The sequence below is a fragment of the Sphaerodactylus townsendi genome, linkage group LG11 (assembly GCF_021028975.2).
Source record: "Sphaerodactylus townsendi isolate TG3544 linkage group LG11, MPM_Stown_v2.3, whole genome shotgun sequence".
In the NCBI taxonomy this organism is placed as follows: Eukaryota; Metazoa; Chordata; class Lepidosauria; order Squamata; family Sphaerodactylidae; genus Sphaerodactylus; species Sphaerodactylus townsendi.
Window position 1 is genome coordinate 1,461,333 of NC_059435.1, and position 26,965 is coordinate 1,488,297.

A 26,965-nucleotide genomic window follows, 5' to 3' on the forward strand; every position below is an offset into this window, starting at 1 on the left:
AGGGAGCACACATGGAGATGGTAGATAGATTAAAAAAAAAGATAAAAGACAAAAATGAGAAAAAAACAGAGGAAAGTCAGACAGATATCAGGAAAAAATGGCAGGCAGCTAATAAAGTGTTTCCCCCTACGAGGCCGGAAAGAAATTGAGTAAGGAAGGGGCGACTCCCATAGTACCCAGGAAGTTAAATTTTAATTTCCTGTCTCCCTTCTGATTGGTGGAAATCACCTATAGATGTCATCCTTGCTCAGTGGGAGAACCACATTTATCACCTTGAGTTCTTTGGCAGGACAGGATAAAACATAGTAGATGTTATCAGCACAAATTGATCATCTGTCATGTATTTCTCAGCAAGCCTTGAGTCTAGAAAAAGAGCCCTGACAGTCTCAAGTCCTGCCTTGTATGCAATTTTATAGCACACTGGCAATAAGAACATCTTCCTTTACTAGAGGGACAGGAGTTACACATGAGAAGGAGAAAAAAACAACAGTAAAAGACATAAGGAATTCAACAACTCTTTTCCTACCTGTTTCCTTTTATCTGCGTGAAAACCATGATGCATTCTTCATTCAAGGTATTCTGTATGTTGTATATATTCCCTGAAATCAGACACAAACAGCATCTGTTATATAAACAGCCCTGCTGCTTTGTGAATTCGTATGACATTTCAACAATGGTAATATTAACCTTCAGAAGTTGACAATGTTAGAAGAAATCACAGGGATTTCACCCAGCAAGAATGTCAGGGTCAGGCCTCTTCCACAAACCACACAAGCCCCAGTTTTTCTTCCGTGATGTTTACTTCTTCTACGGTTCTAAGCAGGACACATGAACACAGCCTGTTCTTACTGCTTGAATGCGGAAGAAGGCTCCTCACAAGGGAACGTCCAACATCCCTTCTTCCTTTCCCAATTCAGAGTTATGGTGACTTGCTAATTTGTAAGGCTGACTGAAACTATGCTGGAGTTTTAAATAAAAATAAACGTTTTTAAACTTGACAGTGGGCCTCAAAAAACAGAGGGACAGTAAAACAAAATTACCTGTGGCTACAAATGGTCTACAGTGCTTTCCCCCACAATCAGGAACACTGATGTCAGTCAAAAAGAGAAATTACATAAGCTTGCTCCATAAACTGAAATCAAAGCATTCATTTTTTAAAAAAAACATGGAAAACAGCACTGCTAGGAGGCTTAAGATCTCATGAGAATTTTACTGCTCTCAATCTGACCTCATACCACTTAGGTTTTTAGAAGTGTGACACTTGCTAGAAATCAGCAAGAAGTGAGGCTGGCAAGTTTGATAAATTAGGCTTGAAATTATTTGATCCACAAACAGTTAGCATCAAAAAAAGAAAAGATATTCACATGAACTTCTCAATTTCCAATCTAAAACATAAACAAAAAAGCTAACTCCTCCGGAAGGTGCAATAAGTTATCTGTCTTCTGAACAGCAGAGAGATGGTGAAGGATTCCACAGAGGGGCAGGTTAACACGGCTAGCACTGGCCTCCTCCTTCAGTTCTTATGCAGGGTGGGGGAGCGATGCACATTCTCCTCACGTGGGAGCAACTTGGGGCACATTCAGAGCCTCTACAGGAGGCCCAAATCAATGATGAGAGGCAGCCTTTCTTTTGCCCTTGCTGCTCCAAAGGAACACAGGAAGTGGGCTCTACTCCTTCCTCTGCACCTCAGCTACATGCCCCAAAACTGTTGTTTTAGATATGCACGAGTGCTCTTAGGCCTTGGCCCCGTTCACTCAGGGAAAGCAGCTGAGCTGAGATCACTTACCAGCTGGAACATAGAAATAATTTCCAGCACGCAGAGAGTAACATTGACCGTACAGAGTGAAAAGAAGTCTGCCTTTGACAATATGAAAAACCTGCAAAAATTTGTACAAGTTATTTCAGAGATATTTTTAAACTCAGTCTGATAACAGGTTGATCAACTAGAAGAGTTTGGTCTGAGAGCTTCCATAGTTTAAAACTTCCTCTGCACCTCTTACTACATTTTGGTTCAAACGACTTGGTACGTTTTGCTACGAGCTAGGCCTTGGTTGCTCAGCTCAGACTCCCCCATGACGCTGCGCATTTCAAGACCTTTGTGAGCAGATGCTCCACTCTCCCCCACCCCCACCTTGAGCCTGATGCTGACTGCATGTGTACCTTCACTAGAATTGGATAGCCCAAGTCAGAATTTCATTCAGCTGAAAGGAAAGGGTTATTCTTGGGCACAGGAAATGATCAGTGGTTCTCAAACCTCTGATTTCCAAGACACATTTTTCTCAAGTAGAAGCACGCTTTTCTTGTACCGCCCACCACACTTCAACAATCCTACCAGGAGTATTTCCTAACCAGAAAGTGTAAAGTGGAGAGTAATGATTTATTTAGCTATGCAGCAGGCAGCATCTTTCAAGGACAGGTAGTTACGCCATTGCTCTTTCACTGGAAATCACAACTGATAAACGCATAGCAGGGCAACCCTCCGGATCAGCCAGTTAGAAAGAACCAAGGAAAGAAGATAGAACCAGGGGTGGTTTGGAGACTCGGGAACTTTTTAATAATTTCAACCTAAATAAAATAAATTTCTCAAGCAAATAGGATGAGAATTGCTGCCCTTTGCACACGGCACCACAAATATATGGCAAAGCAAAAATAAAAAAAAAGTAATTGCTTCCAGCCTGCAGAGGTCCCCCAACCACTAACAGAACTGTTATAAGAGTGAAATGCTTATTTGAATATAAACACCAATGAGAAGAACTTGCTGACACTGCAAGATATGCTGAGAAGGGTATGGCATCTTACATACTTACCAATGTATCTGCAGGGGAATATTGAGATCCCTTCTCTTTGAATGGCTTCAGTATCAGTTTGCCAGCAGAAAACAGGGGAGTAGAAAAATATTTATATATGGACATGTCTTCATTACTGAAGAAAAGCAAATGCGAATGGCCGCTGCTTACACATTCTGTTACAAAATTGGAAAACAAATATTCAAGGTATTCTAGATCAGACATACATACAGATTAGACAAGCAAGTAATTACCCACAATAGATCAAGCGTCCACTTTATCATGTTGCCACAAAAGATCCAGCAGCACCCCAAAAGGGAATGTCACAGGCAACAGAAGAAGAAGATGAAGAAGAAGAAGAGTTGGATTTATATCTGTCCTTTCTCTCCTGCAAGGAGACTCAAAGGGCCTAACAAACTCCTTTCCCTTCCCCCTCATAACAAACACCCAGTGAGGTGGGTAGGGCTGAGAGAGCTCAGAAGAACTGTGACTAGCCCAAGGTCACCCAGCTGGCATGTGTGGGAGTGCACAGGCTAATCTGAATTCCCCAGATAAGCCTCCACAGCTCAGGCGGCAGAGTGGGGAATCAAATCCGGTTCCTCCAGATTAGAGCACACCTGCTCTTAATCACTACGCCACTGCTGCTCCTACTGTGATTAGAAAGAGGGGACTGTATTATTTGGGAGAAGAACACTGCAGCAAGCCATAAAAGGATCTATCTGCATGGTCACCACAGGTTCCAAATGATCCAGGAACGGTATATAAGAGAAAACCAACCCTTTAAAAAAGCCCACATCCCTTACCTTGAAGAACTTCTTGCTTTGAGGCTGCATCAAACACAAGAGCTGGCTCCAAGACATCTTTTAAGGTAGTGTTTGTGTTTTCCAGCACTTTCTCTGCAAGACAGAAGCCCCAATCAGGAAAACTGGACATGAAACTGTGATTTCCACAAGCATGGAGAGAAACAGGGAAGTGGATATGGACAAAGACTGGTGAAATACTGAAGAGCTAGCTGTTTTATGGACAAGGATATGTCTTCTGTCCATGTCTAGGTGATTGAGGCAGAGGCGTTCCTCCCATTGGGCAAAGTGGGCAGTTGCCCAGGGCGCAGCCTTGGATGAGGGGCTGTGAGGTTTGTTTGTAAGGATTTTTTGTGTATGCCTTTAGTGTTTTTTTTTCCTCGCTTTTTGGCCTCGCAAAGGAGGTGCAGTTTTAGGCTATAGCAGCACCAAAATTTCAGGGATTCTTTGGGAGGCTCCTGATGATATCACTGAGGTTTGGTGAAAGAGGTCTCTGGTTTTAGAGAGTCCAAAAGTTATGGACTCCCAAAGGGAAGTAACCCCCCATCCCCCATTGTTCTCCAATGGCCGAGCTAATAGGAGATAGGGGCTACACCTTTGAGGGGTCCATAACTTTGGACCCATCACTGAACCAAATCCTTCACCAAACTTATGGGTGAATAATCAGTAGGGTCTCATAAGAGGATACTCAAGAAATTTTGGGTGCTGCTATCTTTAATAATTGCACCACCCTGACAGCAGGACACCTCCCCCAATTTCCCCAGAGATTCTCCTCCCTAAATCCAACCCCTTCCTGCCAAATGCTTGTTTTCTTTCTTCTTTTTTATTCTCCTCAAAGTATGCCTAATAAAGGAGGTTACATATTATTACCTATCATTATTATTAAATCCAATCCCTTCGGGCATGGATTTAAAGGGATAATCCTGAGGTTCCCGGTTTCGTAAACATTGAAAAGTGAGTGCTCTGTTTCATAGGTAGGGGAGAATCCACCCCAAATAACAACATCCACTTTTCCAATATGTTGCTTCAGTCTGGGGACCCCTGTGATTCCTCCCACTTTAAGGTGGGATTTAAAAGGAGAATCTGGGCTCCCTGGTTTTAAACACCATTTAAAATCATACTGTTTGTGGGTGGATTCCAGCATCACTTGTTTAAACTGGGGAGCCCAGATTCTCCTTTTAAATTCACCTTAAAGGGAGAATCTGGGGTCCCCTGTTTAAATAACATTGAAAGTGATGCTGTTTTCCCCAATTGGGGGGACTGGATACAACACCATAAAATGTTTTCATAGCAGTAATAAAACATTTTGAAAGCATTTTGAAAATGTTTTCAAAAAATATTTCTGCTGTGTTCAGATTTGTGAGTTGGGGCATGTTCTATAATGTGATTGTGACTTTGAAACAACCTGGTGGAAAAAATCATTGTTTGGTTACCGTGGGAGAGGTTGGCCGCCCATGGGGGAGGGGCATCAAACTCAGGTTTTGCCCAGGGCTCCAGTTTGCCTAGGTACGCCCCTGGATTGAGGTGCATTCCTAACTTAATGTAACTGCTTGTAACTACAAATCAATGCTGCTACAAGATATATGTAATCAGCCTGCTATATGTTACCACTGCCATCTGGGGCATTCTTTTCTTGATCTTTACTTTATGGCTTCACACAATTTGAAGATAACTAGCCCCCCACCCCGACACTCTGGTCCCATGAGAAACAGTGTTGTTTCCATTATTCCGTTTAGGCAGGAAGCCAGCTGGCTCTCTATAACTATCTGTCACCGATCTTGGAGCGCCTTGGCTCCACAAACTCCTTTTCACATTTTTTGGGAAACAGGAGAGGTGATTGACCATGGGAATGAAGGGGATGGCAAAGGCCAGGTTTTTCAGAACTGGCTTTGCCAAGTTTTGGTGCTCTGAGACTTAACAATAAATGCTACTGATCAACAATCCAGAGTCTGTTTATTGGCTTCAGGTTCGAGACCTAACAGTCCACAAGGCCCAAACAATAGAAGCAAATACTACAGTAGTGCAATTTAGGAAAAAAGTTCTTGTCAGTTAAAATCTGTGATTCTGCAGCAGTTTGACTACTTCTAAACAACTTGTCCAAGTCTTTGAAAAAATAGATGTTTTCAGCAACAGAAACATTTGATGCAACTGTTCACTGAAATGTCTTGAAGTAAATCATCTGTCCAAATAACAATGGCTCTTGTGACATTAGGAGACCACTGGAGATGCTCTGACGGCAAGGGAGGCGGCTTCATGGGATCTTCTGAGGGCAACCTTGTTTGTCCTTTCAAGAGGATTCTTGCAGGGCACTGTCCCTGTCCCTGGAGCGTATGGCCCCGTACGGCGCAAGGCTGCTACTGGTGTATCCAGCAGTGAAACTTGGGGGTCTTCCATCATTTTCTGAGAAACCTTTTGGCAATGGAGACCAGGTTATTGCTTCCACCTGGCAAAGCCTACTCCTCCTTAAGGACTTCACTGAATGCCTCTGGGAAGGGACATCCGTCAATGAGTTCAGCAGGCTGCTTGAAACCCCTGCTGTCTGGCCTGGAGGTTGCTGGGGCTGGCTTGTCTACATCAGTAGCCTGATAGTTTAACTTAGTGATGACTTTTTCCAGAAGCCTCTGAAAATGTTCACACTGAAACCGCGTGGTAGAGTCATCCTGGGCGTCTCAGTCCTTGCAGATTATTCACTTTTCTTCCCTGTGAGACCCCACGAGAGTAGATGATCTCACTGGCACAGAGTCCCCCGTGTCCCAGGCCCTGTGAACCCACCAGGTTGGTCTTTTGGCCAAAGCTTTTTAAAAATTTCTGCCCTCCTTATTGGAAGGAAAAGAAGCTGCCTCGTCATTCTACTCTCTTTTGCTCCCCGGAGGCTGATGGCGAACTGCGTCCCTGGAGGAATGAGTCATGAGCTCCTCCAAGCGGCAAAAATTCTCTCTGCAGGGTGGGGGGATAGCCGGGCAGACATGAGTTCCTGCTAATTTCTGCCGTTGTGTTGGTGCAGACGAGAGGAGCCAATCCTGGCCACCATTGTCCCTGTCGATGCCTTAGGCGAGGCCCGGGGAGTAAAAGGACGGGAAAGCAACCCACACCCATCGCTGCTGCTGGCTGCTGAAAGCCGAAAGATGGCAGCGGAATAGTTAGGCCTGGTCCTTGCTGGGTGAGGCCATCTCCACACCCTCGCCAGTCAGAAAACCCGGAAGACTCACCAGAGATATGTCCTCAGCACCCCGAGCCTGATGGTTGTGGCCTTGCCATGGCTGGTGTTTTCTGTGGCCAATTTGGCTGGGTGCTGGTGCTGGACTGCAGAGAGCCTGCTCATTCACCCGCTGAGTCGCCGGGATGGAAAGATTTTTCCTTATTTTCTTTTTCCTTTTCCAGGACCTGAGAAGATCCTCTGGACTGCCTAGAAGACCTGTCCTCCTCCATGTTTGTAAGGCAGAAAATCTTTCTTGCTTCATCATTTTTGGAGTAATTATCTTTACAAAACTTTAGTAGCCATGGCAATAGCACAAGTCTTGAACACCAGGGCTATTCATACCGGAGAGTTCCAGCCTCCTTTCATCCAGCAGCCCTCGCAAAATTTGCATAGCTCTGACTGAACAAAGGAAGCGTGACTTAACCAGCCTGGATGACTGCAGCCCCACTGAAGGAGAAGAGACGGATTCATTTCTGGATGCAGATAAACATCCGACTGCAACTCATGCACGCACAGCTCTCTACAAAAGGCGTGCCAAAGGGCCACTGGAAGTCCCAAGTTGAGGGCAGACTCAAAGCCACCTCACTAGAATACCCATGTTAGGAGACCCATTGTACCATATTGCATTGCCAATGGGTAGCAAATCTTGGCTACCCTGGATATCGAGCAAAAATGTGTGTCCACTTCTCAGAGCAGATTCAAGGACAAACCTCTGCTCTTTTGACAAGTCGGGCTTGTCCCTGCAGTCAAGCTGAGCTTAGGAGGCACACAGAAGCCAAGCAGCTACTTGCTATTTCCCAGCTCAACCTCACAGCCCGGCCTGGATCAGGTGCCACAAAAGGAAAGAGATCCTTTATTTGCAAAATAGACAATTCAGCTGTTCTAGTCGATCTTTTATGCTGTTTGTCTCTTCTCTAGGGAAAGTAAAGAAGCAGATGTGCAAATTGAGGACCTCCGACTATCCAACTGAGTGCCACGGCCCCTCCTGCTGCAGCTGACAGCTTGTCCAAGGAAGAGAGATGCCAGCTGAATCAGCAGAGCCTGAACCAGCACAGGCTTCTGGCCCAGAGCTAATTAGCAGGGCTAAGGAAGATTCTAGCAGCTCTGGGTCTCCAGATATAAGTCAGCGCTGCAGACAGAGATTGAGAGTGGCCTCAAAGGAGAGGGACCTCTCAGCAAGACTGAGAGTCTTTGCAGGAGAAGTCCCAGGCAAGTAGCTCTGGGGAATAAAAAGCCTTTGGGCGGGAACTGCAGTTGTGGTTGCAAAGTGGATTCTACCTGCCCTTGTCTGTATACCACTACTGTCTCCAGACCTGACTGACAATGGACCAGCTTCTGACCTTGATTCCTGGATTCTCCTGGCTGCTGTACATATTCCTGGCTTGATAGCCTTCTCTTTGGCCTCTCCCACAGACTTGGTAATCTTGTAGTTGATTCTCTGTTGAACTGCCAGCAGCCCAGCCCTGAGCCTCCTCAGTACTGCATGTTGCTGTGGCAGCACACCAGCCTCACCCAGCCAGCACACTGACTATGCTGTTTTCTACAAAATTAGTTAACTCCAAATGAATAATTTCAAACCTTTGCAGTAGTAAAGGAGAAATTCCAAATAGATGCAGATATTTCCATACCTATGTCTGACTTCCCAGGCTCTTTTATCCTCCTAAGTTTACAGGGTCTCTTCTCTTTAGGTGATATGATTCCACTGGCTACAAGCTCTCCTGAAACAAAAAAAAAGATGTTATAGAATCACTTGTGCATGAATACCTCTAAAAACTTTTGTTAATGAAGAACACAACAACGTAGTATTAACAACAACAACATATGCAACAACTGACCAAACATTTTGGGCTCTATAGAACCGGAGAGCAAAAGCTGTCTTATTTATGTTATCACATCTCTCGGCTAATTGCTCTTGAGGTGGCTGACAAGATAAAAATAACCAAACAAGTATATCTCTCTATATAAAATTAAGGCACTACCATTACAACAAGCCGTTAAAAGCCAGCACAGAAGTAAAAAACTGCAACAGTTAAACATTTTGTGTCTTGCAACAAATGAGAGGTGGAAGGAAAAACCAAACACAAGAATATACGCCAAAAGCCTGGACAAAACAGAACTTTGCTTGGTACCAGGAGCTAAACAAGCTTCAAGTGACGGGCACAGCTGTGAGGGAGACATCATACGTGGCTTTATCATACTTTCCATTTTGCTGGCATGAAGGCTGGTTTTAGCCTCAACGCTGAAGAAAGACCGGGGGGAGGGTTTGGCAGTGGGTGGCTGGGGCGGGCGCCACGGCAGGGAAGGGGGGGCAGGAGCTGGCCTTTGGCTGCGGTGAGCAACTCAGCTGGCACGTGGCGCCCCCCCCCATGTGACGGAACAGCGTGCCCCAGTGACATGGTACACCCCATGTCCCCATTAGCGGTACACCATTGACTGGTCCCATACAAAGGATTCTCAGCTGGACTTCCATGCATAGCTGAAGAAGCGAGCAGTGACTCACAAACAAAAAGTGCATATGGAAATACATGTTGTTAGCCTTTAAGGAGGATCTGGGCTTTCGGTTGTTAACATGCTTTTTCAAAGTGTAGGTTGCACTGCATTAGGCAGTCAGGCAGAACCGATGTCTCATGTACATAACACAGGAATGCATTCTCTGATACCTGAAGGGTCCATATTATACATCACACGCTCTCCACGCCAGTACTCTAAAGGTTTAAGCCGCAGCCGCCTGCTCCGACGAAGACTGGCTGTATCATCAGGTGGCCTCACTAAGAAAGAAATAAGTGGATCAACATATGTTAAATCCTTGTGACATCAAAAAAGACAAACAGAGGCCATGCTAAGGACCACTTCTTAGTAACACATTTCAACTAAAAGCTCCACACACTGGGGTCTCCAACTAATTGCAGTCCCAGAAACGGGTTTTCCTCTTCAGTCATAGACCTGAACCAACTGATACAGAAAGGTCACAGAGCCCTTTCATAGAGGCCCACTTCTAAATCTGCACTCCATTCTGTGTCCCACAGTTTGGCATGAGAGCCAGATGAGGCACAATACCCACGCCCACTTCTGCTTCCTCTAGAGGCTGCCTCACCCCACGGCGATCACAGCAGCACTTTAAACCACACAGAGATTTCAGGTGCTTTTAACTCCTTCTCCCTCCATTCAAACACTGCACATAAAGCAACGTAAAAATGCTAGAGCTTCTTTACAGACCAGCAATCAGAACAGGAAATGGAGTTACGAGTGACAATGAAGTGTATTCTACAGGGAGTAAAATCTACTAAGGTGGCAGCCCTCCATTACTGGTAGCCCACCCACATTTTCCAAACATGCCTTTTAGAACAAGGCTGGCCTTTTCTTTCAAAAACATGATTGACAGAATTTGTGGGAGAGGGAAGTGCAAAGGGGCTGCAGGTCCTCGTATCAATCCAAGGAGCCCCTTCCATTATTAAATCTGCTTGTTCCCTTGCCATAAATCATGAGCCCAGGGCTTTCTATATATGGTGTCTGCAACCATATTTCAACCTTACTTTTCTTATTTGAAGTTTTGACTTTCTGACGTGATGTATGTCCCTGGGCACTAATTACACTGAACGGAGTCCATCACTCTTTCCACCCAGTTGCCTGAGTGGGAAAAACCTTTCCCATTTCCTCAGCCAGCCAGCCAGCCTCCCTCTCTACCTGCTCCATTCGTCCCTCCCTCACATCCCCTGCAGTTTTAATTGTGTTAATCCTTTCCTCTGCCTCGATTTTCTTCCAGTGCTGGGACAATTTTGAGTAGTTTCTCCTAACCCTCTTCCAGATCATTTACAGAAGTATTCAAAAGTATGGGGCTCAGAACTGAGCCCTGCGGCACCCCACTGGACACCTCCCTCCAATCAGGTGGAATGGCGCCAGCGACAACTCTTTGACTGTGATTCTCTAGTCAATTCCCTATCCTAGAGTCCAAACTGCAGTCCTCCGCTTGACCCATCAGAACATCATGTCAAAAGAAAACATCACAACACCCTGTCAAAGGCTTTTCCTGACATCTAGGTAAACAACATTGATCCAGTGAGGTCATCAACCCATCAAAGGAAATGAGGTTCGTTGGTAGGATCTGTCGGGGACAAATCTGGGCTGACTCCTTTGAGATGCCAAAGGTCTCATTAAAATTCTCTGAACGCTTTTGGGTGCTTATTATCTCTAGATAAGCCTGTTCTCTTTTTCAGGGAAAAAACTGAGGCAAACATCTCCTCTTGCCCTGTGCCACCTCATCATGTGCAAAATATTTCAAACCCTGAAAACCCTTCCAGTTTCAACATATCAGATTTGATTGTGGGAAGCAACAGAACAGGCATCCTGCATGCAAAATTAATACTTTGTGGGAAATTCGGGCATCAGTTATTGATTTATTCATAAAAACATCAAAATTGTCAGAATATTTTTCTAAGTGACAGACCTGATCCTAAGTTATCTTTAAAAATCTAAAATTAAACATGTCTTCCTTTCTAAAAATGTGCACTGGTCTTAAAATTTACTTCTGCACAACCCAGAAAATGGAGCTTTGTAACCATTAGCGAAGACAAACTGATTGCTAGCAAACACTGAAAATGGAAATGTTTGACAGAATCGTGGGGTCTGGACATTCCTCTGCCTCTTCTGGATTCAATCTTGGAGGAGAGAAAGAGAATGGTTTATTTCCAGGATGTGAATTAGACTTATTCATTTACCAGCTTATAATAGAAAGGCCTCATCAATCTCTTTCCATGAGAACATACAATAAAAAGAGGTAACCTTACCTGAAAGTGAAACTTCCATGTTGCTGCTAATCAAAGCTTTCTTTGAGCAGGGAATGGTCTCCTTCGCCTTGCAGACGGGACCACTTTCAAAAAGAGGCCCATGTTTAGAGGAGATCAAACAAGGCAACACAGCAACAAGCAGCACATATTCCTCCATATGGACACCACTCACCAGAGATGAACCTTAGAACACATGGAAAGGGACTCCAGCATGTGGGGCCGCTGTTCCTTTGCCACAAACATGTATTCCTAATTCAAGAGTTATCCTTGCAAAACCTCAGAGGAAGAGGTTCCTTAGTGCTGGCCTTCCAATGCAATGAAAGACTGATTTATTTATTATTTATCCTAATTTATTGTGGGCTCAAGGTATCATAAAACGTTTTAAAAATACATTAAAATCATATAAATTCACTTTCATAACACAGCATCCTAAGGTAAAGGATAATAAGACCATACTTGCAACCCCATTCTTACTGGCTTGGGGAAAGAGAAAAGATAAACTCAGAAGGAAGGGGATAGGAACAGTAAAAGACAGGGGAAAGGAAAGGGGAAGACAAGCCGACAGAATGCCACTGTTGTTTTAAAACCACAGGCCTGGTGGCAAAACTCCCCTGCACAGCCCTGCAGAACTGTGCCAAGTCCTGCAGGACCCTGTTCTAACTCAGAACTGTTCTAACTCAGCAGAGCATCCCCCCAGGCTGGGGTCAGGGGTGAAAAAGCCCTGGCCAAGGACAGCCGGACTGCTCTGGGAACACCAGGAGGTTGTTATTTCCTGAGTGTGAGGCTCTTTGGGGAGTGTATCAGTCCTGCAGGTACGATGACCCCAGACTCTTAAGGGCTCTGAGCACCAACATTCTGAATCTGGTTCAGTACTCCACCTGGAGCCAATGCAGCTGGCAGGGCACTGGTAGGATCTGTGCCTGCTGGGGCGTCCCCATCCGTACTCGTGCCACCACGTTCTGCCCCAGCTTCAAAGCAGCCTCAGAGGTAGCCTTGTGCAGAATGAGTGGCACCAGTCTAGCCTAGCACGGAGCACCGCAGGCACGCCCGGCACAGGTGATGAGACACCGGGCAGGCTGCATTTGTGACCTGGGCTGCCACAGACAGGTAGGCAGAATCTCTCCAAGACTCTTGGCAGTGGGGGCAGATGTGAGTTGCACGCAACCAGGAGTCGGAAGCTGGCCATGTGCATCTGCGCCACCCCGACCCAGCCACAGTCTTCAATGGATTTAGTTCCAGTTGGCTCTGTTGAAACCATTCAATCATGGCCTCCACACACCTAGCCAAATTATAGGGGACATAGCATACTGACGACATTCCAGCCCGAAACTCTGGACTAACTCAGCAAGAAGGCGTATATAGATGTTAAATAACCGAACAGATGTTTCTTATAAACATTTTACTTGGACACAGCTATCTCCAAAATCCATTATCTCGCACCTCATTCCTTTCCAGCCAAGAACTATGGTAGCCTACAACAGGTCACTATAAACAAGTAGAAATTGACCCCAGGTAACCTAGACCTCACTCCTTCAGTTAGCAACTTGGCCACTGATTTGTCGCTGCTGTTTATACTGATTAAGTCCCAACCAGCTGAGGTCTCAAACTGAAGATCGTCCACACTTACCTTTTCCTTGCCACAAGGCTAAGTCAGAGGAAACAGAGTGAAATGAATGCTAAACAGCTGTTTACATGTACTACAGCAATTGGACTAACCCTAATCTGGAGAACCGGATTTGATTCCCCACTCCTCTACATGAGTGGCAAACTTTTATCTAGTGAATCATATTTGTTTCCTCACTCCTACATTCCTGTGGGTGACCTTGGGCTAGTCCAGGGGTCTGCAACCTGTGGCTCTCCAGATGTTCATGGACTACAACTCCCATCAGCGCCTGCCAGCATGGCCAATGAAGAAGAAGAAGAGTTGGATTTATATCGCCCCTTTCTCTCCTATAGGAGACTCAAAGGGGCTTTCTCTCCTATAGGAGACTCAAACTCCTTACCCTTCCCCCCTCACAACAAACACCCTGTGAGGTATGTGGGGCTGAGAGAGCTCAGAAGAGCTGGGACTAGCCCAAGGTCACCCAGCTGGTGTGTGTGGGAGTGTACAGGCTAATCTGAATTCCCCAGATAAGCCTCCACAACTCCACAGAGTGGGGAATCAAACACGGTTCCTCCAGATTAGAGTACACCTGCTCTTAACCACTACGCCACTGCTGCTCCCTTGCAACAACTTTGCTATAAAAAGATAATATTTTCCTTATATTTCAACACTTCACGCTGATCAACATGCTGTGCTTTCTAGCCTGGAGTGTTGTGGCCAGATATCCAATTGTAGGCAGCTGACACAGTCAAATTTCTGGAGCAATAGGGCTACTTCATGGCACATGAACTATCAAGTGTTCAGGTTGTTCAACTACAAAGAAACAGTGCACTTTGAAACAAGTTCTAGTGAGCATCATTTCCAAAAGCTTGTTTTTAGATCTTAGGATGCCTGCACACCATCTGCCTGGTGGTGCCCCCAAGCTATACTACTCAAGGGTCACGACAAAAATTGCAATCAAAAACCTCCAGCTCTAACCCCCAGTGTACTGAAAAGCAAAGTGTGGTTACACACATCTGAGGAATAAAGCCAATCCTGATGACGACATCTCTCGTCCTACATCAAAGACCCTTCTGCCCAATAGATGATCTACTTAGATGAAGGACACTCACCTCAGGTCGTTCACACTTATAGCTCGCACAGAAGAACCCCTAAGAGAGATTCACAAGGTTAAACTTGCTGCAGTTTGGTAACGGATCCCAGTTAGGACACCCCATTGACCAACAGCCTCTTGTGCCCATGGCGAGCGCCACCCCTCATCACGGAGGCCTCGAACTTGGGGCACTGCAACGGCTGGCTCATGACTTTCTCACAGCCATGAGAAAGAGCCAGCCGGCGAGTTCCACTTGCAAGGTCTGCCTGCCCAACTGACGGAGGGTCCCCCATTCCCTGGCTACTCCTCCAAGTGAGAGGAGGCCCGTCCCCCACCAGTGCCAAGCCAAGCTGCATATTTGGCAGAAAGGGCACAGGATGCAGTCAGTCTGTTTGCAGTGAATGTCATCCCCCCTTTTCTGCTGCAGTGCACCCTTATATTTGCTGTGGGGCAAATTCTCAGGCGGAACAAGCTCCGCCACATTAAACCTGTCAACACTCTACAGCTTTCACATTCACATTTCAGGGCTGGTGTCGGAAGTGCTCACGACCTTGATCTAAGAGAAAAGGAAAACTGTGGGGAACTCACTGCAGCCCAACCTTCCAAAAGGAAAAGCAGGAGCCAGGAGGAAGCTGCGGATGGGGAGCATGGTGAGGAAAGAGTGGGAAACACTTCAGAAGGTGTTTCAAAGAACTGCTCTGCTTGCAGAGGTTTCAATGCACAAGTCTCATGCAATCCTGAGGCCAGAGTATTTAGATGGACGGAGGGCTTGGCCTCTTGCTTGGAGAAAGAGACTCGTCCTGGCCTCCTGTTTCTAGAAAGGACCAGCCTGCAGGGAAAAGGGTCTGGCAACTGGATGGTCACGGATTTTCCCAGTTTCTCCTCTTGCTCCTTTCTAACTCTGGGACAGATGTTTTCTGGGGCGAAAGGACCCACATAGATTAGCAGCCACTTAGGTCAGGGCTGCAGCATTGAGCAGAGGAACACTTGCCCTGCTCTGGCTGTGGAGGAGGTGCAGGCAGAGTTGTAGCTACCATGGGGACATCCGGGGATGAGTGACCTGGGCGCCACCTTGTGGTGGGCGCAAAAATTGCAGGTTCGTTTGTGGCTTTCTGTATTTTTAACTGTTTTTTCAATTTTGGCTTGCAGGGGGCACAGTTTTTAGGCTTTTTTAGTTTTTAGGCTAGTGGCACAAAAATGTCAGGCTATCGTCAGGTGACTCTCCTAATTATACCAGCCAAGTTTGGTGAAGTTTGGTTCAGGGGGTCCAAGGTTATGGACCCCCAAAGAGGGTGAACCCATCCTCCATTGTTTCCAATGGGAGATAATAGTAGATGGGGCTACCATTTTGAGGACCCATAACTTTGGACCCTCTGAATCAAACTTCACTAAACCTGGGTGGTTTCATCGGGAGAGTCTCCTGCTGATACCACCCAGGTTTGGTGAAGGTTGGTTCAGGGGGTCCAAAGTTATGGACCTCCAAAAGGGGTGCCCCATCCCCCATTGTTTCCAATGGGAGCTAGTGGTAGATGGGGTTACCCTTTTGAGGGTCCATAACTTTGGACCCCCTGAACCAAAATTCACTAAACCTGGGTGGTTTCATCAGGAGAGTCTCCTGAAGATGGCCTAAAATTTTGGTACTGTTAGCTTAAACATTGCTCTCCTGGCCGGCACCCTCAATTTTCCCCAGGTTCTCTCTTTAAATCCACCCCCTTTGGAGTGGATTTAAAGGGAGAATCTGGGCTCCCTAGATTTTAAAAAATTGAAAGTATTGTTGAAGGCTTTCACAACCAGATTCAACTGGTTGTTGTGGGTTTTACAGGCTGTGTGGCCGTGGTCTGGTAGATCTTGTTCCTAACGTTTCGCCTGCATCTGTGGCTGGCATCTTCGGAGGTGTATCACAGAGAGAAGTCTGGACACAGGGTATAACAGACTTCTCTCTGTGATACACCTCTGAAGATACCAGCCACAGATGCAGGTGAAACATTAGGAGCAAGATCTACCAAGATCTACCAGTTTGGTCTTCTTCCTTGTTCCACCCTGCAGCCCATGAGCACTGTGATTCATGTGGGTCAGCCAGTCCAAGGAGTCCACTTTTCTGGGGGAAGGGAAAGAGAAAGATCCACGATCCTGACATCAACAGATTGCTGGATTCAAGCCATTTTCTACAACAACAAAAATGGTGAACAGCTTACCAACTCAGATTGGCATATAATCAAAAAACATGAATGTGCTTACCACACTGAAAGAGTCCTGCTATTTTGCCCTTCCATGGATGAAAGTGCTTTTTCTGCCTCACATGATCCCTCTTGGGGTGATGCTCTGCCACACTCGTCTTCAGGACTGAGAGGTGCCCTCCTCTTCCCTGAAGGAATTAATCTGTCTCCAGGAGGAATTCCAGCACATTTATCACCCAGTTCTTTGGCTTTGCTTTCAACATCCTCCTCCAAAATTAGCACTCCAAGTTTCCTCCCAACGTCTCTAACAGAACTTTTCCTTTCTGCCTGATTTTTCAAAGGCACATTTTTTGGACACTTAGCTTTCTTAACTTGTTTACCAGTGGACGACTGCAGGGCTGGAGGTCCAACAGACTGTGACTGCTTTGAAAAACAGACTGTGACTGCTTTGAAAAGTCCTGGATCTACGACTGGACTCTGATCCCTATCGCATTCATTACCTATGCTGGGCTCTTGGGTTGCCTGGTTGCTTTCAAGAGGTGGAGAAGGTAAACTCCTTTCTGTGGGTAGGCTGTTCTTTTTGGGCTGCGAAAGCCAAGATGTAAAGGGGTCCCCAAATGATTCAGCTATCAAAAATTCGTCCTCATTCTCTGACTCTGAACTTACTGGATCCCAAGGAAAGGGAGACGGCGGAACCTGAGAAGTTGAACTAAGGGACAAAAAGAAAAGAAATTCCCACATCACTGGAAATGAGCTCAAGTATTTCCAAAAAATTACCTGAAAAAAGCAGCATAAATTTCCACATTATAATAACCTAAGAAATCTTTTTAAGTTGTTGGCTTTACCTAAAGGTCAGCGTCAATCAGGAGCTCCTGTCTGTCTCTCAGTAACCAGACCAGGTGCTTTTGGCAATTACAATTACATCCCTCGATCTAGACACTATACTCCTATTGATACAGCCCAGAGTAGTACTAGTAGAAGTTTTTAGGCCAACCAATAATTTAAGGCCAAACAATAATTTAAAGTCAGAATACATATAAATACATAGCATTCTATTTGTACAAAAATTAAAAGTATAAAATCCAATATAAAATCTATTCATTAATAACAGATACAGCCCAGAATTGCATTGGCTTTCTTGGCCGCCACATCACACTGCTGACTCATTTAGTTTATGGTCTACTAAGACTCCCAGATCCCTTTCGAATGTACTGTTGTCAAGCCAGGTGTCACCCATCCTATATCTGTGCATTTCATTTTTTTCCTGCCTAAGTGTAGTATCTTACATTTATCTCTACTGAAACTCATTTTGTTTGTTTCGGCCCAGCTCTCTAATCTGTCCAGGTCATTTTGAATTCTGACCATGCCCTCTGGCGTATTAGCTACCCCTCCTAATTTAATATCATCTGCAAATTTGATTAGCATGTCCTCTATTCCATCATCCAAGTCGTTGATAAAAATACTGAATATCACTGGGTTCAGGACAGAACCCTGTGGCACCCCAGTAGTCACTTCTTTCCAGGATGAAGGTGAGCCATTAATGAGTTTGATCAGTCAACCAATTACAAATCCATCTAACAGTAGCATCCACATTTCACTAACTTAGTTGGAAGAATATTATGGGGCACTTTGTCAAAAGCTTTACTAAAATCCAGGTATGCTACGTCCACTGCATTCCCTTCATCTATCATTCCCTTCTTCATCTTGTACTTTCCTAAATTACTAAAAATGGATCTTAGAGTTAACGGGGTGGGGGTGGGGAGGTGGTAGTTTCCTGGATGTCTCTTTAAATAGCGACATTGCACTTGCTGCCATAAAGGCTGATTTACGTGACAAACTGTGCATTTATATAAGAGAATTGATAATTTTGCATTTGAATTTATTAAGAAGGCTTGGTCGTATAATTTTTTCTTCATTTATTATTGGGTTTCATATACCACCCTACCCCCGAAGGGCTCTGGGCAGTGCACAACAGAACTTTACAACAGACACAACGAAAATCCATTAAATTAAAACACAGCGGTCAATACAATAAGTGGCATCCAACAATAAAAACCCTTATTAAAACCCTCCCAAAGAGCGGGGGGGGGGGGGGGGGGGGGGGGCCCTTAGATGGTAAAGGGACCCCAACACAGGAGAATAAGGGGGGGCACTATCAGCGGCTGGGCACTCTAAACGCCCGGGGGAACAACTCGGTCTTACAGGCCCCATAAGCGAAATCACTTCAAGATTCCCGCCCAGGGCCCAGACAGCCGGGAGGAAGAGAGTGTTCCCATTTCAGGGCAAGGGGGCCAGGGCCATAAAGGCCCTGGCCCGAGTGGAGGCCAGCCACATCATTGAGGGGCCGGGAACCACCAGCAAATTAGCCTCTGCTGAGCACAGAGGCCAAGTACGGACATATGGGGTAATGCGATCCCGTAGGTACGAGGGTCCCAGGCCAAATAAGGCCTTAAAGGTCAACACCCTAACCTTGAAGATGATTCGGAATTCAACTGGAAGCCAAGGCAGGTGACGCAACACGGGTTGAATATGATCACGAAAGGTGCCCCCCGTGAGCCGCCGCATGTTGGACCAGCTTTAACCTCTGGATCAAACGCAAGGTGACCGTTGCATGGATCACAGGGACTAAATCCACGTGGCAGAGGAAGGGAGCCAGCCGCAGGGGCCTGACAAAGATGGAAAAACGCAACCTGGGTCGTATGGGCCACCTGGGTCTCCACTGAAAGAGACGAATCCAGGTGGACCCCCAGGCTGCGTACGGAGGTTGGCGCCAATGAGACCCCCTCCCACACCGGCAGCTGGAAATCCCCAACCTCTCCCCTGTGGCCAAGCCAAAGGATCTCCGTTTTCAATGGGTTCAGCTTTAACCTGCTCTGCTGCAACCAGCCAGCGACCGCCTCCAAACAATGCTGTAGAGCTGGCTCCCCCCTCCATCAACAGAATGAGCTGAGTGTCATCGGCATACTGATGACAGATCAGCCCAAAGCTCCGTACCAACTGAGCAAGGGGTCGCATATAGATGTTAAACAACAGCGGGGATAATAGCGCCCCCTAAGGCACTCCACAATGAAGCGGGCACTTCCAGGAGGCTTGGTCCCCGCACCACACTTGCTGATTCCGATCCCGGAGAAACGAGACAATCCATTGAAGGACAGTGCCCCACACCCCGGAAGCCGCCAGGCAGTGGGTCAAAAGGTTGTGGTCGACCACATCAAACGCTGCGGTCAGATCTAACAATACCAGCCTACTTTTCTCCCCAGGACTTAAGGTGGTTTAATGTTCACACTATGAGCCAGTGTGGTGTCATGGTTAAGAGTGGCGGACTCTAATCTGGAGAACCAAGCTGGATTCACCACTCCTCCACATTAGCAGCAGAATCTAATCTGATGAACCAGGTTTGTTTCCTCACTCCTCCACATGAAAACTGCTAGGTGAACTTGGGCTAGTCACAGTTCTCTCCAAATTCTCTCAGCCCCAACTGCCTCACAAGGTGTCTATTGTGGGGAGGGGAAGAGAAGGAGTTCGTAAGCTGCTTTAAGACTACTTATGGTTAAGAAAAGTGAGTTATAAAAGTCAACTCTTCTTCTTCTTCTAAACAATGTTTTAAAGTCACACGGAATTCATACTGATCGCTCACCTATCCATTTATGTATCACCTTGCAGACTTTTGATCATACAGACAACTCTATAGTAAGTTCTAAGTACAAATATTTTCCTTAATACCTTCCATGCCTGGAAACAGTGCTCATTCTTGCTGTCGAAACAAAAAATGTATAGGAAATCTTCAAGCCTCGATTTACATGTGTTAAATTTTTCTTTAAAAATAATTTAGTTAAATAAGGCTGATACCAAAAGGAATTTCTGAAGTCGTTTTGGTATTGGCATTTCTATAAAAGGAAGTGAAAGAAGAGCTCTCTAAAAATAAATGGCAGCTATTGATTACAGAACTGCAACTTCTTTTCCTTACCTCAAAAATAGCCCCTCGCCAATAACATGCAAATGAGACTATTAAAACCTCTTAAAAACTCAGGTAATCAGACAAGATAAAAATATCCTAAAGGGTTGATGCCCATGAAGTTGCGGACTCAAGATCATCAAGGTGAGGCCTGCGTATTTGAACAAGGGGCTCAATGTTTTTAACTACCCTTTGGAAAACAATAATTGGATTCCCCATAGATAAAGCCAAGGAGTTTGCAAACGTTTCTCAATCAGATTCTGCAACCAAAGAAAAATCATACAAAGCTTCAGGGTTTAAAGCTGTGTCCACAGGGAAGAAACAGCAGGTGGCTTCTGACTCTCCTCAGGGCTACACGTGATGCATGTTGCGGGGCGGGGCAGGGCAGGTTTCCACGCAGGAAAGTGCTGGGAGTGGCACCTGGGCAAACCAAAGAGAGGCCTGTACAGCTCCCAGTTTGGTACTTTAAACAGAAGTGAAATGGCTCAGCTTCCAGTTGTAAATACATTGCGTGAAAACACATGGCCTACAAATTCAGTGTCTCATAATCTAACGATTTCAAGGACTCCAGTTTCTTTTTCTGATTATATTAATTAATTAATTAATTAGATTTAATATACCGTCCTATCCCCGAAGGATAGAAGCTACAACAACCATTCCCAACCTGGGCAAGCCATTTCCCCAAATTGTACACCTATATTAGCAAACTTAATATGTAATCCTCAAATGCTGCGGAGCACACCCCTGCCCCAGGTTGGGAACCACTGACTGAGAAGGAACACGACCCACCCAACAGTCACACAGAAAGTACAACTGACCACGTACCCGTGGAATGATATGCACCGTGACACGCTGTCCTTTCGATCAGGGGGAGCCACAACCTGGTCCCTTGGTACATTTGGTTCCTCAGCGAGGAGAGCAGGAGAACCCCGCACCCTCTTGGGAAGAGTCGTCAGGGGATCTTCAAGGAATACATCATCACCTACTTTGATATTTTAAAAAAATCAATAAAATGACAAAAAACTTCCTTTTATAAAATTTTTTGAGTTTCAGTAACTCCGCAGAGAAAAATGTCATCAAGACCCCCATCTTAATTTGAGCCCAGTCATGGGAAGGGTGGGGGCAGGGGATGCCACGTCTCACGAGCTTTAAGACATTTTATTCATTAGATCAAGTAGTATAAAGATTTTAATATAAAACCACCTACAGCATTAGAAAAAGATAAGTCCTGTGTATAGTGGATATATTAAAATATGCATGTTGTTTAAATGTGACCAGCTTCATTCATAAACACACTGCAATGTGTCTTGTGCACTTTTGACGAATTCAGTCTTTCCAATACAATGTTTAACTCAATGTCCAAATGTATTGCTAGTCCTCTGGGGACTGCAGGGTCCCAGCCAAATTCAACTTTTTAATAGTAAAATGTCCATTTTCAGCTTTAACTCAGTTGGCAAAAACACAGATTATGCCTAAGGTGGCATGAACTGAAACCACTGGTCACTCTCTTCAACACTGGATATACTCACTATATTTCCCATAGAAAACCAAGGCAGTTTGGTTTCATAAATATGCCACACAGCCCAATTTATTTGCTAACCACAGGTAAAATTATATAAACTTAGACCCTATTTACCAAGAATTAATCAAGCTCAGTACAGAAGAAAGGCAGCTAATATATGTCTTCAACACGACATGAGATTTCTCGAAAATCTCTTCCTCCCCCCACACCAGAAGTAGAAACGGGGAAATTGTGTCCGTTTTCAGTGGTTTCAAAAGCCCTGGAAAGTTTACAACTCCATTTGAGCCATCCTGAGAAGGCAATCTGTACAGAGAGACACATCTGCATAGAAGGTAGCCCGTTGGACCCAGATGCCAGGGTGTCAGTGAAGCTCCAGGAACCAGTGCTCAAGAGCTGAGGGGTAATTGCTCACACAGCACCCAGATGGGGACCAAACACTCAGTGGGGCAAACAAACAAGCCTCAGGGTCCCACAGAGCAAACACAGGACAATCATCTGTGTCGGCTGAGCCCATCTGCTTGAGCAAAATGGTGCAGAGAACTCCCCCACAGTCATGATATCTGGCTGATTTATACTGGACTTCCTCTTCCTCTCCGACTCTGGTTCTGCTGCCCACCATACCAGCATCAACTGTGGTAAGGTCACAGTTCTCACATCTGCTACACGAAGGGCAATCAGTAGGTTCTTGCAGCCCTTATGGTGTTTAACGTCAAATTAAGTACACAGCTACTTTATGGTATCCCCGTCTACATAAATGCCTTTAACCAAGCAGCTGAAAGACTTTGATTGTGTTTTCTGTGCAAAATTCTTGGAATTCCAAAATGTGTCACCCACATAGTTCTATGTCTAGAAACAAATCAAAGACTATTAATAACAAAATCATGGCTGCTAATGATTAAGCTTTGGCTTAGGTTGCATTACAAATCTGACCCCTACAGCCTTACTGCAGCTATGCTAGCCAATTCTCAATCATTGGTATGGCTTAGATGTACTGAAAATGAAATCAAATCAATAGGATCTCACATCCTATATTGCCTTTTGATACAATTAAACACAAATTATTCAACATTGAGCTTATTTGAGCACTTGGCAGTCAAGCCAGAAATACTTCCGCCTGGAGCTGAAGGATTTCAAGAGTTAGTTGTTGGCAACCTATTTTTACTACCTGACTGATCCACAACACAGGGCGTATGCGCTAGCAAGATTGAATGTGCTAACCTCGGCCATATTAGATGGGAGATTCCAGAAAATTCCACTTGCAACAAGGCTATGTCCTTGTGGCCAGCACTACATAGAATTAGTGGCGCATGTTTTCCTGTTCTGCTCATTCAACCAAGCTTATAACCCTGTTGCTTGGGAGTAACAAATGGTGCCCTGATGAGCATACGGTATTCTTCCTTATGACTGCCCAAGATATGAATATAATAGAATCTGTTGCTAAGTTCTTGCAGCAAGCAATGAGATAGTCGTGAATGTAACATATCACTCAATGCCTAAACTTTGAATTTTACTGACCTGATTTTATTCTATTAATATTGTAATTCATTGGAGACTTTTTCCATGCTTATAAAGGTCTTGTATTTGAATGTTTGGAATGTGAGGCAGTAACCCAGGCAGCTCTTGAAGCCGCTCTTGTCCGACTTCGGGAGGGGCTCAAAGGCACAGCAGCATCTGCCCTGCAGCTCCTCCCCCAGAATCAGGGGCCCAAGGGTGGGGCTGTGCAGGTGGGAAAGCTCAGCCCCAATGGCAGCCTCCTCCTCCTCCAGAAAGAGGCCCTTCTCTCACACTGGACCTCCAGGTGGGTTAGAAAGATGATGAAAACAATATGCCAATTAAAACACCATAAATGCGAACCTTCTGTTGGGGAAGCTGCTAAACTTTGGTCAGTCACACACAAGTCCAGGAATGTCACTACAGAAGCCACAGAAGCTGATTTTGCTGAGAGGAGGTGCTGGGGTGGAGGAGGGAGCTAACTTGGGAGCTGCAAGGTCTCAGTCTGCTTCAGCACTGCAATTACGTGACTTCTGCAGTTGCACTGGAAGTGACATCACTGCGTCAAAATGAATCCTGTTGCCGTGTCCCCCCCTACATTTATTGCCGTTGTGACCACTGAGCCAGCAACTGTCCGAAGTGATAACCAAATTAGAGCCTACCAGGGATCCTTCATTTTGTTGAGCCTGAGGACACTTTGGAATTTTATGGGAAGCAAGACAGATCACGAAAACGCTGCTATGGAGGGAAATTCTAAAATATGATGATGATGATGATGATGATGATTATGGAAGAAGAAGAGATTTCCTGTCACATGCTAGCAATTCAGCACATCTCATCCTGCCACTTAGGACTTAAAGGTGAGTTTCAGGTGTAGCAGTGCTGACAACTCCGTCACAGCACCCTGGTTTGGCTTACATGAAATACAGAAATTGCCATCACTGTGCCAGCAGTAAGGTGTTCCTCCAGGAGTGCAGGAATTGGACAACAGAAACCTTAACATCATATGCAAACTGCCCCCCACCTCCACCCCATTTCCACATAACTGGAGAAAGCAATGGAAGTATTTAAAAGACATCAACATTACAAGATTAGAATCAAACTGAAGAGCAATTCCATAAAGCCCACCTGAACTGCTGGCTTCCCCATGTCGTGGTGGTGAACAGCCGGCCGAAAAGGCACTGCTGACGGAATTAATCAAATCAGAGTCAACCGGCGTTCTCTGACATTCAAAGGGGGGAAAAAGAGAGACTGTAAAGGCACACTTGAAAAAAAGAAGCTAAACGCTGCTTCTGAAATACAGGCAGCCAACTAAATGTGAGCTGTGACTGGACTAAGGGCTGGTTCAGAGAAGACTTGGTTTTTCCACAGAGAGCTCCTTTCTGGCCTGGGAAAATGCAGGTGCTTCATACTGAAGTGCAGCAGAAGTACAAATTACGACAAGTCAGGAAACCCAATCTGCAGCTGCACCGATTATGGCGCACACACAATGAACTTCCCCCCTGCAGACAGAGTTTTAATCGAAAGATCTTAGGTAGTGCAGGGAAATACCAGCCAGGCCATCTGGGGGTTTCTCTCCCTTCAACTAAGGTGTTCATTATGGGTTCTGTTCCCAGATCACTGTACAATAATCTGCACGAGGGGCAGCTATCCAGAGCTCCCACTAGAACAAGCCATCACAGCAAGTGACAGGCACTACGCGGGTGCGAGGATTCTTCAACACAATGCAGCACCAGAAGGCAATAGGTATCTTTTGAGTATTTCCCATGACCTGGAAGTTCACGTCCATTCCTTCAATTCTGTGAAGTGCCTCAGCAGACTTTGAGCACCTGAGCACACCACAGGTATCTTCCAAGGATGAAGACCAGTCCTATGCCCTCCTCAGCGGGTGAGTGATGCTGCATCCTCCGTAATAATGAGCACCATTAGCAGGGACAGCTTCCCACTTCATACTGAAGACTGGAGGAGCTGCCCCTGTATTTTCCGAGTGGGATTACCCAGCACACAAGCAGGAGGGCTCACCCCTTCAATGACCAGCAGAAATGGCTCACCTGCTCAGTAGGAAGCAGAAATCGATTTCGGGTCAAATCAGGGGATGAACTTGATGAGCTAAGTGACGGACAGGATATCAGATGGTCCTTGATAGAAGCTAAAGGAGAGTGACACTGTGTTAAGAGACAAAGTCTAATATACTCCTGTTAAAAAAGCAGCAGTGGCGTAGTGGTTAGAAACAAGTGCCTCTAATCTGGAGGAACCGGGTTTGATTCCCCGCTCTGCCATTTGAGCTGTGGAGGCTTATCTGGGGAATTTATATTAGCCTGTACACTCCAACACACACCAGCTGGGTGACCTTGGGCTAATGAGTTCTTCTGAGTTCTCTCAGCCCCACCGACCTCACAGGGTGTTTGTTGTGAGGGGGAAGGGAAAGGAGTTTGTAAGCATCTTTGAGGCTCCTTACAGGAGAGAAAGAGGGGATATAAATCCAAACTCTTATTCTTTTGTATAGATCGAATATAACTACTCCCTTCAACCAAATGCCTAACTGCTCTACCAGAGGAGTTTTAGGGTTATACACTGCACCGTAAACTACATATAAAATAACGGACTTACTATCAAAGAAATCTCGGATATATTTTGCAACATTCTCTCCTGGTTGTATGTCAATCGCCTGCCTTTGAGGAAAAAAAAAATCATGGAATAAGCCACTTAACAACTACTTCCAACCGGTATTTACTGGCAAAATAGAAAATATATCAGGTAATACTTCCGTAACAAGCAATGAAACCAAAAACACCTGATCCATTATCTCCTCTACAGATGACAAGTCCTTCACGGTTCAGGACCAGGGTCTCAGAAGGATCACTTCTCCCATACGTCCCTGTCAGGAATTCAGACGTCCTCCCAACTGTCCCACCCATTAAAGAGGTTCGTTTGGTGCTTTTTCTGTTGCAGACCCACAACCTCCTTAGGGATATTCCCCTGGCCCTGTCAATCTTCAGGAGGCAGCTGAAGGCAGATTTATTGAGGACTGCAGTTTGATTGATTTAGCTTTGATTATTGGCAGTCCTAATTGGTGCTTTTAAACTATCACCTTTATGGGTTCTGTAATAGCTGCTTCTATTGTGTTTTTAAAATAAATATTATCTCTATTGTTGGGCTTTCTTATATGTACAGTACCCATCCAAGGCATGGAACGACAGAATGGCAGTGCCAGATTGGCATTCAGAGACAGAATGCTACTGGTGAGGCACAGAAAAGTGACAGATTACAATTATCTGTGAACTGCATCTTCCAATGAAAGATGCTGTAGTATTGCCTCATAATCTAAAGCCGGCTGCACACAACAGCACTTCCCACATCTGAAGATAATTGCACAGAAGGACCAATCAGCAATCTCTGGTGGCTAGAGACGTGGCTGCTTCATCAGGGACATTGTCTGTTGGGGTAAAGGGGAGACTTGACATTCACAGTGGCATGGATGAGATTCTCTCAAGATTTCCAATTGGTTGTACTTTCCATGGGAATTCAACACTGTTTCACAAATAATGGTGAGTG

The 26,965-nt window shown here is 45.4% G+C and overlaps 1 protein-coding gene across 1 annotated transcript in view; it reads right to left on the minus strand.

Moving 5' to 3' along the window:
- CENPC (centromere protein C) overlaps positions 1-26,965 on the minus strand; it is a 36,767-nt gene that overhangs the window by 7,561 nt on the left and 2,241 nt on the right. Inside the window, exons 3-15 of the mRNA XM_048511282.1 lie at positions 26,021-26,082; positions 25,462-25,559; positions 24,539-24,632; positions 21,222-21,382; positions 16,504-17,153; positions 14,285-14,323; positions 11,570-11,652; positions 9,446-9,553; positions 8,414-8,503; positions 3,590-3,682; positions 2,808-2,962; positions 1,787-1,877; positions 527-599 (exon numbers count right to left, since the gene is read on the minus strand). Coding sequence (XP_048367239.1) covers positions 527-599; positions 1,787-1,877; positions 2,808-2,962; positions 3,590-3,682; positions 8,414-8,503; positions 9,446-9,553; positions 11,570-11,652; positions 14,285-14,323; positions 16,504-17,153; positions 21,222-21,382; positions 24,539-24,632; positions 25,462-25,559; positions 26,021-26,082 — 1,797 coding nt within the window. The remainder of the gene's footprint in view (positions 1-526; positions 600-1,786; positions 1,878-2,807; positions 2,963-3,589; positions 3,683-8,413; positions 8,504-9,445; positions 9,554-11,569; positions 11,653-14,284; positions 14,324-16,503; positions 17,154-21,221; positions 21,383-24,538; positions 24,633-25,461; positions 25,560-26,020; positions 26,083-26,965) is intronic.